The following is a 14,747-nucleotide window of genomic DNA, read 5'->3' as shown; positions in this document are numbered from 1 at the left end:
GGGTGTCAGCAGGACTGTGCTTCTACTGGAAGCTTTAGAGGGAGTGTATTAACTGGGGTTTCTGACTTCTAGAGGCCATCAGTATCCCTTGACTTGTGGCCCCTTCCTTCATCTTCAGTGCCAGCGATATGGCACCTCTCCATGCCTTTCTCCTGTAGTCACATCTCTCCCCTCCTGCTGTCCTCCACCACCCTTAGGGGCCAGTGTGACTACAGTGGGCCTACTCAGATTATCCAAGACAATGTCCCCATTTTAAGATCAGATGATTAGCAACTTTCAGTCCACCTTCAAAATCCCCTTTGCCTCATAAAGCAACATATTCATGAGTTCTAAATCATGGTCCATTAGGACATGGACATCTTTTGAGAGAGAGGTATTATTCTGCCAAGCACTACAGGTTGGTCTGGGCAGGTATTTCCTCTGATTTCTCCTGGATGAAAGCAGAAACTAGCACAGTACAGTGACTTGCTTATCTGGAAGGGAGACAGAGCCAACACTTTTGACCATGTCCCAGGCTCTGGGAAACAAATGTGAAGCCTCTGTTGGCTTACTCATGTTTCTAAGGTATTTCACTGGGTCAGCCTCAGTTTCCCCATCTCTAGAATGGGTATAATGATAGCTACTTATGGATCTCCTATAGGTATTGACAAAGTGTTGCATCTTTTGCCTTCCTTTCTCTCATTCTACCAGAATGTGGTGAAAGACCCATGTTTGCAAGAGGAGCTCAGTATTCCAGAATCACAGGAGGGATAGAGGCTGGGGTGGGTGAGTTTCCATGGCAGGTGAGTGTTCAGGCAGGTAATGAACATCTCTGTGGTGGCGCCATCCTCAGCGAGTGGTGGATTATCACGGCGGCTCACTGCTTTTACCCTGAGCAGTTACCGTAAGTACCAAGTTCATCCCATCTCTTCTGACAGTGCGCGCCCCCGGGGCACTCCACACTCAGCCAAGCCCGATTGCCGAGGGAAGTTCTGGAGTCGCTGCTTCCCGTATCAGACATGAATGACCACCACCTACTGCCTTCCACCCTGGGGATTGGTCTGTCTACCTCTCCTGTGACATTCAAGTCCTTTTAAATGGAAGTTCTGGAGGTCTCAGTTCCTGGGCCATCTGACACCTGATTTTCTTGCCCTGTGTAGAGTTTTCTCTGCATCCCAGGAGACTGGTGGAAAAAATAGAGCATTTAGTGATTACAAATCATGTTCTAAGAAACCATGTGCATTAACTGATTGAATCATATACACCCAGCCTGAGGAAGGCAGAATGAATTGCTCCCTTTTAACTCATTCGATCTTACAACAACCCTAGGGCAGCTAAAATGAACATCTTTATCTTATAGAGAAGGAAGCTGAAGCCCAGTAAGGTTGGGTGATTCACCCAAGGGACACATCTGCTCCCGCTGCTGCTAAGTCGCTTCAGTTGCGTCCGACTCTCTGCGACCCCATAGACGGCAGCCCAGTAGGCTCCCTCGTCCCTGGGATTCTCCAGGAGACAAGAAATAGCGTTTAAATCCCCTTCTAGCATTTGTACTTTTCTGCTCCACCATCTCATGAGAGATGGACGATACATAGAAAGATAAACTTTAACAGGTTAATCAAAACCACAGGGAAAGTTTCACCCTGGGATAACCAAGGAAACTGGTTGCATCTGCTCTCGTGGGATACTCAGGGATTGGAAAATTCCTGGCCATTCTGCCTGGAAGGAAATTCCTGAAGAATCTTTCTGCTTCATCAGTGGCAGTGTGTCTTGCATGCTAAGTTGCTTCAGTCATATCTGTCTCTTCGTGGCCCTAAGGACAGTACCCACCAGCCTCCTCTGTCCATGGGATTCTCCAGGCAAGAATACTGAAGTAGGTTGCCATGCCCTCCTCCAGAAGGTCATCTCAACCCAGGTATCAAACCTGAGTCTCTTTTGTCCCTTGCACTGGCAGGTGAGTTCTTTACCACTAGGGCCATGTGGGAAGCCCCATCATTGGCAGGTCTAGATTAAAGTCCATTCTTGACTCTTGCATGGGCCTTCTATATATGTGTACAAGAGTTTATTTCTAAGAGAGAAGCAGTAGAATCGTAGGGCTGTACGTCTTCAAGTTTATTAGAAGACACCAAATGATTTTTCAAAGTGGTAGTACCAATTTAAATTTCCCCCAGTGGTATATAAGTGTTAAAGTCATCACCAATACTTGCTACTTTTTCAGAACTTTTAATTTTCACTTTTCTGATAGGTAAGACTAGAATCTTGGTGGTCATAATTTGTATTTTTTCTTACTACCACTGCTACATTGATATATTCAAGTTGATTGGTATATTTTCTCTCCTGAATGCCTGTTCGAGTTTGACAGTGTTTTATTTGTAGAATCTCTTTATATATTCTGAATATGTAAATTTGGTCAGTTGTGTATGTTGCAAACAAACAAACCCTGAGTATCTAAATTGCTGGTAGACAGGTTGCTATGATAATCCCGTACCTACCTGAGGGCTAGTTTGTGTGTGCCAGGGTCTGATCTGTGCTAAGTGGTCTTTTGTGGGCTCTTTGGGCAGGTGATTGAGGGGCAAAGCTAGGTCCTGCCTTTGCCCAGTGAGGCAGGACTGTCTCATTCGGGTCTCTGGGACGATGCTGGAGCACCAAGGCGGCTGTGGTCCCACACTGGCTGTTTCACCCTCCTTCTCTACCTTTTACAAATGCTCACAACCTCTGAGCAACAGCCCCAGTAGGACAAGTCCAGAAGGCTAGTAGGACCATGCGGGGTTTAGGGTTTAGCCGTAGCAGATTCTGGGCCCCCTGTGACTTTCCTCCCTCTCTGGTTCTCCGCCTCCACCAGGCCCACCGAACTGAGAGTTGTGCTGGGAACCACTAGCCTAACCAGCCCATCCCTGGAGATAAAGGGAGTCACAACCATCATTCTCCACAAGGACTTTCAAAGAGTTAACATGGACAATGACATTGCTCTGCTGATGCTGGACAATCCCATCATATTCAACGAGCGGAAAGAACCCCTCTGCCTGCCCACGCAGCCCGGCCTCTCCCAGTGGCACAATTGCTGGGTGGCAGGATGGGGGCAGGTCAAATCTGGTACGTCACAGCTCAGCATCTCCTGGGTGCAGCCAGGCTGAGGGCTGCATCACTGGCATCTGAGGACGGGCCAGTAAACCTAGAGGAGAAGGTGAAAGAGAGAGCGAGCTGAGGAAGGGAGGGGGAGGGGCTTGCCTCAGAGCTAATCCCTGAACACTAGAAACCCAGGGAGGCCTGATCTCAGCCTCTTCCAAGTTACCAAGGAAACACCCCCGCCAACCCCCACCAAGGCCCAGCGCTGAGATGCCAGGTGTGGGCCATCCCTGGGTGCGGTCCTCCCTTGTGAGCCAGCGCACAACCATTTGTTGGCTTCATTGAATGCAAACCTCCAGCTTGCCAGGGGCTCCCTGCTCTGTCCTCTCTCATCTCCCCGATTCACGCATGCATGCTTTCCACCTGATTCCTTCAGGCATTCAAGACACCTGCCCTGGCCTAGACTTTAGATGGTCCTGGAGTGTTGCCCATCCATTCTTAGAAATGAATCTGTTCTTGTTACTTGTCAATACATTGTCACTTGGCCCAAATAGAAGGAGCTGGACCAGGGTATAAAGGGATTATGAAAGCCCCCACTGAACTATCCCCAAAGAAAACTCAATAACATAGGTGCGGGAGGGGTGGGAATGGCACAGCCGAGCTCAGGCCTGACAAGGCTACAGGTCCTTGGGGGATGCTCTGCAGCAAGCTGGGGTCTGAAACACGGTAGGAATTTCAGGAATTTAGTGACTGGAGGGTAACTGGTGTTAACACTGATTCAGGACTTCAGACAAGACTCAAAATTTAGAAGTGAGGAAGAGGCAGGTGGGTTCCTGCAAAATTAAAAATATGCAATAAGAATAAGACTTTTGAAATCTCCGTGTGGTTAGAGGATGAGACGGAGACAAATTCAGACAAATTCCTGGAAGCTGGCAGTCCAGGAAGGGCCTTGCCAAACCCTCTGTCGAAGCTGTCAACCGCTGACAGAAAACAACAAAATTCTGTAAAGCAATTATCCTTCCATTGAAAAATCATTAAATTAGAAAACAAAAAAGACTCTCAACCAACCTACCCTACCTTTGTCTAGCGCAAACCCAGTTTCAGTGGCACTGTGTCAGAAGTGCCGTGCTCACATAACAGAGAGGGGCAATAGGCAAATATGGCTTGAAGAGGTGGGATTATGTAAGAACTGCTCAACAGCCAGTTCTTTTTTTTTTTTTTTCAACAGCCAGTTCTAAGGAGTGAAATCGGTGGGGTTGCTGGAGCCCAGAGGGAAGTCTTCTTGGAGGCAGGAGTAGGATTTTGAATGGGAGGAATGAATAATTTAAATAGATGGGGACTTGTTTGGAAGAGCCTGGGCCGGTGGAATGAGTAAATTGCAAGGGATTACTGGCAGGATGTGGAGAATGAGGTTCTGTGAAAAGGTGAAGAAAGGGCGGCTGGGTGGCTGGTGGGATGCTGGGCGGGACGGCCTGGGGCCCGCGCGCGGCACTGGGGCTGGAGACCAGTGACCGTTCTAATGGGCCTTCTCTGTGGTTCAGGTCTCAACGAGCCTATGGAAACTGAGCTGCTGAAAGCCCCCATGACCATAATGAGTTGGGACAGGTGTCTTAAGGAATTTCCCAAACTTACCAAAAACATGCTGTGTGCTGGATATGAGAATGAGAGCTACGATTCTTGCCAGGTAACTTGGGGGTACCTGGGGTGGCACAGTGCAAAGGCACCCTCTGTCCATGGGAAGCAGACAGTAAGAGTCTGGGAAAAGTGCGGGAATCGGGCTTAGTTGTGAGAAGCGGGACCTGGATTCAGGAATACTTAGTGTCAGGTCCTGTGAGTCAGTAAGCAGCAACCCTGAATAAATATTTCTGGCCTTCTCCAATCCAGGTAGGGCCCCAAGACTTTTTCTATCTCAGACTTGTTTAAAAAAAAAAGGGCGAGGAAGATCTGAGATCCACTTAGCTTCCTCTGTTGCATTGTTTTTTTCTTTCCTTTTTTTGGTCGGTGTCAGATCTCGGTTGTGACACTTGGCTTCTCTCTAGTTGAGGCATGCAAGCTCAGTAGTTGAGACTCCGGATCTTAGTTACCCAACCAGGGATGGAACCCACATCCTCTGCATTGGAAGGTGGATTCTCAACCACTGCACCACCAGGGAAGTCCTGGGTTCTAAACCATTAGTGAGACATGGTTGCTTGACTAAAGGAGCCCTCTATGTCCTAGGCAGGCAGTTGGGTAAACTACCGTAGCATATTGGATGATGTATGCAGCTTCCACTGAACAAAAGTCTGGCAGCTTAGTTTCTCTTTAATAAAATGGACACAAAATTTAAACATAGTTTTGATTGATACTAGAAAAGAAACAGAGGAAAAACCCTCATAAACTAACTTCCTCTGGTTGTAAGGATGGGAGAGATTCATCTTGGGAGTGCTCACTTGAGGAGCCCCCTATCTGGTCACTGGTGTGAAACTAAGTGTGGATGTTAGATGAGCTACAAGTGACGAAAAGGCCGTCTCGTGCAAAGGCTGTGAGGTAGGAAAGAGCGAACTCCAGCAGCAATGACATCTCTTTTAGAAGGTGTCCCCCCTACAGTGAACGTTGTGAGGACCACAGAGAGAGACGGAACCAGTGTCACACAAGCCTGGTGCTTTTCCCATATCCTGGACAAGTTCAGTTCAGTTCAGTCGCTCAGTCATGTCCAACTCCTTGCAACTCTATGAATCGCAGCACACCAGGCCTCCCTGTCCATCACCATCTCCTGGAGTTCACTCAGACTCACGTCCATCGACTCAGTGATGCCATCAAGCCATCTCATCCTCTGTCATCCCCTTCTCCTCCTGCCCCCAATCCCTCCCAGCATCAGAGTCTTTGCCAATGAGTCAACTCTTCGCAGGAGGTGGCCAAAGTACTGGAGTTTCAGCTTTAGCATCATTCCTTCCAAAGAAATCCCAGGGCTGATCTCCTTCAGAATGGACTGGTTGGATCTCCTTGCAGTCCAAGGGACTCTCAAGAGTCTTCTCCAACACCACAGTTCAAAAGCATCAATTCTTCGGCGCTCAGCTTTCTTCACAGTCCAACTCTCACATCCATACATGACCACAGGAAAAACCATAGCCTTGACTAGACGGACATTTGTTGGCAAAATAATGTCTCTGCTTTTGAATATGCTATCTACGTTGGTCATAACTTTCCTTCCAAGGAGTAAGCGTCTCTTAATTTCATGGCTGCAGTCACCATCTGCAGTGATTTCAAAACAAAACAAGATAATTGGAACTTCTAGTTCTGGACAAGATGAAGTAGACACAGTTCTCTTGATCCCTCTCTCTAAATACAGCTGAAAGCCCTGGACATTATATTGTGAAACAAAAGTAAAGGCTCTGGAAGGGAAAGAGAAGATGAAATTGGAAACAAATATCCTACTACTTAAGGCATGATACAGCAGTGAATTCCCTGGATTTTCTTTTCGCCTCTTACCTCCCAGCCTGGATCATAGTACATAAGGGCACTGTCTTTCCTAGGACCAGCTAGGGGAAAAAATACCAGTGGTCACAGATACAAACTAACAAAACAAAACAAGAAAGACTTCCTCTCTTTGGAGGAAAAGAAAGGACAACCTAGCAAGGCAGAGACTATTTAACAATAATCCTTCTATCCCAGCAATATACCAGGAAAAACCCCATAGCACTCCTACCCCAGCAAGCAAGGTCTAGCGGACACCCTCGCCCTCCCCACTTCTGCCCACCATGGTGGTGTCACAGGAGGCTGAATGGAAAGGCAGGACTTTACCATCTAGTCTAACGAAGCATCCTCCGTCCCCCTCGGTGTCAGTGGAAGCCACATGAGGAACTTGGGCTCCCACCCAGTAGCAGTCACACTCCTGCCCCTTCCCTTGGTGTCACTGCTGGCCTGAGTGGGGGGTCTTGACTTCTACCCCAATTTAATGGAAAGGAGTTGGCTTCCCGCACTCCAGTTTCACAAGAAGCCTGTTAAAACAGGTGATTCATATGAGAACCAGAATCCCGTAACCTAATACTCAAGACGTTATCTGTAATAGAATAGAGAGTTTCATTAATATCTATGGATTCCATTTATTAATGCACACAAGATAAGGAAAAATAAAACTAAAAATCTGAGTAAAGAACCTTTTGGGAGGACTTCCCTGGTAGTCCAGCGGCTAAGACTCTGTGCTCTCAATGCAGGGAGCCTGGGTTCAGTCCCTGGTGGGGGAACTAGATCCCACATGCCACAACAGCTAAGAGTTTGTATGCCCAACAAAAAGATCCCTCATGGGGCAATTAAGATTTGAGTAAATAAATGTCTAAGAATTAAAAACAAAGCCAAGCAGCTTGCTTTAAAATAGTACTTTTTTTAAAATTGAGAACTATGAATTCCTGGAGTAAATTCAATTAAAACATGAAATGAATCATGTACTTAAATATAAAACTATACACATTTTTTAGGAAAAAATAAATCTTTGGGACATAGAGTAACACCAAAAACATAACTCATGAGAAGAAAAATTGATCAACTGGACCTCATCAAAATTTGAAAAGACCATATTAAGAGGATGAGGAAGGAACTTCCCTGGTGGTCCAGTGGCTAAGTCTCCGTGCTCCCAATGCCGGGGGCCTGGGTTCAATCCCTGGTTGGGGAATTAGATCCCACGTGCTTCACCTAAGACCCGGTGAAGTCAAATAAAAAAAATTTTTTAAAAAAGGGAATGAGGGAGGGGATATATATATACCTATATCTGATTCACTTCACTGTACAGCAGAGACTAAACAACACCATAAAGCAATTATACTCTCTCTCTCTCTCTCTCTATATATATATATATATATAAAATAAATTAAAACTAAGAGGATGAAATTACAAGCTATTGATTGGGAGGGAATATTCAACAAAGGAACTATGCTTAGAATGTATAAAGTGTTCTCAAACTCAAAAGCAGAAAGACAAACTGTCCAGTGCAAAAATGGGCAAAAGACAAGGACAGACAGTTTGTTGAAGAGGATATACAGATGGCAAATAAAATAGATGTTCAATGTCATCCATCATCAAGAAAATGCAAATTGAACTACAATCAGAAAATGCAAATTAAAACTACTACACACCTCAAAATGGCTAAAATTTTAAAAAAAAGCAGTGGGAGGTGGGAGAGGGGTTCATAAAAAAATTTTTTTAATAAATAAATATACAAATTGCAGAGGGAAAACAAACAACCAGTAACACCAGATGCTGACAAGATCGCAGAGAAACTGGATCATGAATACATTGCTAGGGGTGGGAGTTGGGGGTGGGGCGGAGTTTAAAATAAATCAATCACTCTGAAAACCATTTTGTAGGTTTTTAAAAATTGAAGGTGTTCTTGCCTTATAACCTAGCAAATGCCATTCCTGGGCATTTATTCCAGAGAAATGAAAGCTTGTGTTCACACAAAAACCATGCAGGAGTGCTTAGCGCAGATCCACTCATCACAGACTGAAAACGGAAGCAAGCCTCCTACAAGATGTGAATAACTGCATACGCTGTGGTGCATGCGTACCCGGCAATACACTCAGCTGTGACAAGAAGCAAGCTACCACACTATTGATACAGTGATGACACGGATGTGCCCAGAGATCTGTGCTGTGTGCAACAAGCTGACCCCAAAGGTCCCACACTGTGTGATTCCACTTACGTAACACTCCTGAAATGACAAAACTAAAGAGCGGGAGAATGGGTTAGTGGTTGCCAGGATTTGAGGAGAGTTTAGGGCTGGAAGGAAGTGGAAGTGGAGATGGCCTTAAAAGGGCAGCACGGGGGATCCTCTGGTTGATGGGTGAGTTCTACACACTGACGGTATCAGCGTTAATACCCCCGACGGGGCTACAGTATTACACATATTTCTGCAAGATGGTCTCTTTGGGAGCAACTTGTAAAGGGTATGTTGGATCCCTCTGAATTGTTTCTTTCACCTGCATATGAATCTACAGTTATACATAAGACAACAAAGAGAAGACAGCTCTCCCCAATTTGCTGTGCTGTGCTATGCCCAGTCATGTCCAACTCTTTCTGACCCCATGGACTATAGCCCACCAGGCTCCTCCGTCCATGGGATTTTCCCAGGAGGAATACTGGAATAGACTGCCATTTCCCTTGGGGGATCTTCTTGACTCAGGGATCAAACCTGCATCTTGAGCATCTTCACAAGGATTTAAAGGAAATCTTGGATCCTGGCCATGCCACCGACCTAGGGAGCAGCCAGTTCATGCTGCAGTAGGAGACAGAGGATTCCAATAGGAATAGGAAAGGGAGAAAACAGCACCCAGCAGAACTGGGAGAAAGTCACAGAGGCTTGAAACAGCATCGTGTGTTCAGGGAACGTTCAGTATTTCAGAAGCCAGAGGTAACGGGGTGAGTGTGGAGAGGTAAGCAGAGCAAGGTCACCAGGGGTGGGCGGCCATGCGGGGAGACTAGGGGTTGACCCAGGCTTCTGCCCCTGCTGCTCACCCAAGAATATGAGACTCAAGCCCCTTCAGTATGCACACCTATCTTTTCAATCTCTTTGATCTATCAACCATCCAATATTCAAATGGCCAAAGCCAACAATGGCAACACAATGTTTTCTGAGGCTACCATCTGGAGTTCAGGACTTTTTGCTTAAATCCATCTCTTATCAAAATGTACTTTAATGAAAGCTTCTAAAATTAACCTTCTATAACTTGAGTGCTATAAATAAATGTGCTATTATCATTTTAAGCTGTTTTTTTAAAAAAAATCATGACGCGAAAAGTTTTGTTCTCTGTTTAGAAAGCTTTCTATTGCTGATAATCAGCTGTTCTGAGCAAGGAAAGTTTTCTGAAATTATATAATATTATCATCACTTAAAACCAGATAAGCCAGACAAGAAAATCCCTTAGGGTTTAAGAATAATTGCCCGTAAAAATAAAATTACACTTTTAAACTTAGCAAAGTTGAAAAAAATGTAATCACACAATGAAGGGAAATTTTAATTGGATCATGAAAACATTGAAATATGTCCAAAGTAACAAGCAAGATTATGCTATCCTTAAAACACAAATTAAAATTGAATCAACTGAATTTTGTGGTTTACTTTTTCCAGCACATTTCCTCTTTGTAATCCCCTATTAATTACACTATTTAAAAATATTCAACTTAAAAAATATCAGTGAGTGGCACAATGCCGCAAAATATAAAATCAAATAGGTCCCCAGCTAGCTCCACAGTAGTTCTTGTGAAGGACCACAGCCGTCTGAAAAACAGGCATCACCATGCTGTGCAACTTTTTTGTCTGTCTCCTCAATCCCGGCAGAAATGGCATCTTATTCATGGTTGACCAGTGTCTCAAACAGTGCCTGGCATGGAAAATACTCAACAAAAATGTCTGCCAAAGAGATGAACCTTCCTAAGAAGCTGAAAACTGCCTGTAATATAACAGTAATCTTAGCAGAGGGGACATCCGAGAGAGACCGTGGTGGACAGTGGTTAAGAGCTGGCAGCCATCTGGGCTGACAGGCAATGTGGTCAAGGGGCTGCCAAGCTGAGTTGGAGGTCAACCTGAGCTATTGGGTTGGCCAAAGAATTTGTTTGGCTTTTCCTGTAAGCTATTATGAACGAACATTTTGACCAACCCAAAACTCTCTTTAAAGATTTTTTTTTTAATTTTTTGAGCAGTTTGAGGGTCATAGCAAAATTGAGAGGAAGGTATAGAGATTTTCCATAACCCCCCTGCCCCTCCCCACATGCATCATCTCCCCTGTTATCAGCATCCCCATCAGAGTGGCGCCTGTGTTATAACTGATGAACCTACATCACAATCACCCAAAGCCCATTGTTTGTGTTAGCTTCATTCTTGGTATTGCCCAGTCTGTGATTAAACATATAACGACATGCATCATAATGGATGGCACCACACAGAGTATTTTCACCATCCTGGGCTACTTGCCAGGGTGTTATGAGCCCATCATCACCCATGATACTTGCAGAAAAGTCTTATTTCACTCCGTAGAGCCTTAGACCTTTACAGACAGAAAGACATCTAAAAAGAATGTTTAATTGCATCTGTTTCACAGATGAGAAAACGTGGTTATTTTAATCATCAATCATCCTCTTCACTATCTGAATGGATCCGAAGCAGTGTAATAATTTCACAGCTCTTTCACACGTATTCAACAATTTCATTCTCTCCAACTACCCTGTAAAATGGGTGTGGGAAAGTCTCCCTCTCTCTGAGAAAATAGAAATTTCAGAATTTAAGTGATTTGCCTCAGGTAGTGGGGCCAGGCTGGAAGGTCATGTGCTTCTCGCCCAAAACAGACAGGAGTGATCATGTGATGTAATTAACATGGCGATGAACTGAGGAGGTTCTGTGGTCACTATGTTTGTAACCAGACCAGTCTCTGGCTACCAGCCTTAGTCTCAAAACAAAGTTCCTATTACGTGGACTGTCATTAGTCCTGGGTCCTTGCTGGCTGAGGCCAGATCCTCCTCTGAGATAATCCTTCCTGCCTTTCCTAGAGAAAGAGAAAAAGATTAAAGGCTCTATGCATGAAAGAACATGAATTTACAGATGTCCCTCTGGAGTTCCAGCAGTCTAAGAAAGGACTCTCTGCTTCCTAAATACACAAGTAGTATTTGTAATGTGTGCATGGGAAATCACTTGAGTCGTGTCCAACTCTGTGTGACCCTGTGGACTCTAGCCTTCCAGGCTCCTCTTGTCTATGGGATTCTCCAGGCAAAAATCCTGGAGTGGGTTGCCATGCCCTCCTCCAGGGGATCTTTCCAACCCAGGGATTGAACCCAAGTCTCTTACATATCCTGCACTGGCAGGCGGGTTCTTTACCACTGAGGCCACCTGGGAACCCTAGTGGTAAACGGCCCATGTTTGTAATACATAAGGCGAAAATAATAAATACTAATATATTTCTAGGGCATTTACTACATAGAATTTACCCTATGCCGAGTGATTTATAGATTTTTAAAATTTCACTGCCAGCACTCTTGGGAAATACTTGGTACTATCTCCATTATAACAAGGCAGAAATAGGCTTAGAAGTTACGTTTCCAAGCATAGTCCTCTCCCAGCTATGTAAGGAAATAATCAGCATATTAAATAGGTTTTTAAATAATATTTATACCATCATAACATGAAGAAAAATGATTAAAAACAGCACTTATGGAAGGAGCTGTTTGAGTGGAAATCCTATTGATTTGGTTCTCATCCCATGACCTTGAACTAGAACTCACACAAAGAAAAGCACGCACTGGAACTTCCCTGGGGGTCCAGCGGTTACAACTCTGCACTTCCACTGCAGTACACATGAGCCTTGTACATCACGTCCAGGAAGCCTGATCCTCTTCCTCCCCGTTAAGAGTTCATATAAGATCTCATTCATTCCAGTCCCCTGTTCATGATCATGGAATAGGAGGCCATCCCTCTGGTAAGAAAGGAAGACAGTTTGAATGATTGTAGCCACCAACCCACCACCCGCATCGGAGGGAAAGAATATGTGCTTGGCATCAGGAAGGCTTGGTTCCAACTTTGGCCCCAACACCATGTAACCCTGAGTAAGCCTTTCGTCCTCCTTAAGCTTCATTTTCCCTGCATTAATATGGACAAAAGGAAGCCATATCCATGTGAGGGACACGGTGCAGACTGGATACATATTTTCTATATAAATAGATAATTCTCTGAGTCATAGGCCCGTGTGATTCCACCCTGGAGGAGCCAGCATTCAAATAAGCTTAGCTCATATGCCCCTGCAAACACCCACACCACAGGATTAAAAAGAGACATACTTCACCCTCACGCCTCTGGAAGAACATCAAAGGAGACCCAGTTCCTATCCACAGCCCCAACCGCAGCCTGTTTTCCTTCCTTCCCTTCTGTCCAGCATTTCTGATTTAAGACCCGTGAAACGGGTCCCTACTCGTCCTCAGCATGGGCGACACATCCTCCGTGTTCCGGCTCCCCGTCTCGGTGTCGCACGAGGAACGGAGCTCGTCTCTCGCCAGCCCTCCCCCTCCGCCTCCCTCCCCAGTCCCATCCGGGTCACCGCCTGAACTCCGCAGGCCGCAGCTCGTGGAGGTGGGCCGGTCACCGCCTGAACTCCGCAGGCCGCAGCTCGTGGAGGTGGGCCGGTCACCGCCTGAACTCTGCAGACCGCAGCTCGTGGAGGTGGGCCGGTCACCGCCGGAACTCCGCAGACCGCAGCTCGTGGAGGTGGGCCGGTCACCGCCCGAACTCCGCAGACCGCAGCTCGTGGAGGTGGGCCGGTCACCGCCCGAACTCCGCAGACCGCAGCTCGTGGCGGTGGGCCGAGCAGGGCGCCTGGCCCACCCCCACCGGCCGCAGCCGTGAAGCCGGGACGGGGGCGTGGGTGCTGACTGGCAGTGACTGGATTTCGCTTGGTGGCTCGAGTCCGGAGGTTCACGAGCTCTCTTCCGTGAGTGAGCCGTGCTGTGCCTCAGACGGACAGCCCAGAGCAGGGCTCACTGCTGATCTGTGTTCTCTGTCCGCAGGGCGACAGCGGGGGGCCTCTAGCCTGTACCCAAGAATCTGGCAAGAAGTGGTACCACGTGGGCATCATCAGCTGGGGAAGGTCCTGTGGCCTGAAGAACACTCCAGGAGTATACACCTTGTTAGAAAACTACCACTCCTGGATTAAGGAGGTGACTGAGTTAGAGGGAAGGCCCTTTAGTGCCGAGCAAATGGTAGAGACTTCCAAACAAAAGGCAAAGGGCTCTCGTGCCTCGGAATTCCCAAAGCCAGGCAGCCCCACACTCTGGCTGCTCCCCTGCCTTCTGCCCTATGTGACGTTCTAAGCTATTTTTCTACTACTAATAAAACAGATGCTATTCTTTAATCGAGGAGGATGTGTGAATATGAGCCACCAGCAGGGGAACTGACTACAGGTTAGAGGCTAAGAGCTTAGAACTGAGGCTGCAGACAGTAGAACCGGAAGTCAGGCGAGCTGGAGAGTTTAAGGACTGGTTTTGAGTCCTTGGAGTAGTCCTGACTCTTTTCATTGCAGATGAGTTACCAAGCTCAAACCATCTAAAGCCAGAAAGGGCTGCTTATAGGTGTGCATAACAGGAAAAAAAGAAGACAAATGGAAAAACAAGAGTGGTGTGTTGGTTGCCTTCAGGTTCATGGCTGGACCCAGGAGCTCAGCAGATGTTGACTGGGACTGTTTCTCCAAAAGGGCTTCCAAGAAATGGGCCCAACGGCCACTAGTACCTTCAGTTTGTATCCCACCAGCTTAGCAGCTCCCAAAGAGAGAGCCATGTTCCTGAAAATTCCGGCAAAACGCCTTGGTCTCCCTCACTTGATACAGAGGCCCAGGCCCATTGCCACTCCAATAGCTGCAGCACATTCCTAGGCCAGGCCTGAGTCACATGCCCACAGGAGCCAGCCAAGGGCCAGCCACCTAGAACAGCGTGCCCCGATAGTGAGTACGGGTGGTGTGCCGCCCCCACAGAAATCAGGGTGCTGGGGACACATCAGTGGGACTGGATACTGGAGATGGCCCTGGATACTGGACCTTCTGGCTGGCCAATCTCCTGGACGCTCAGGGGTGCCTGAAGGAATGACATCCAGAGACCGTTGCTTTCAGAGCACTGGAGGAGCAGGGTTAGAGTGGGCCAAGGGAGATCCGGCAAGTGTTTTCTCTCGCAATCTCTTTCTGCAGAAGTATCAGCCATGCTGT

General features: G+C 46.6%; 1 protein-coding gene across 1 annotated transcript; it reads left to right on the top strand.

Moving 5' to 3' along the window:
* PRSS55 (protease, serine 55) lies at positions 646-13,947 on the top strand. The gene is given in 4 exon segments (XM_018052758.1): positions 646-883; positions 2,819-3,069; positions 4,584-4,726; positions 13,561-13,947. Coding segments are annotated over 4 exon segments (957 nt in total). The 5' UTR covers positions 646-707.

This window comes from Capra hircus, chromosome 8 (genome assembly GCF_001704415.2).
Source record: "Capra hircus breed San Clemente chromosome 8, ASM170441v1, whole genome shotgun sequence".
Taxonomy (NCBI): domain Eukaryota; kingdom Metazoa; phylum Chordata; class Mammalia; order Artiodactyla; family Bovidae; genus Capra; species Capra hircus.
Note: the sequence above shows the minus strand (reverse complement) of the source record. Positions and strands in the feature narration are given on the sequence as shown.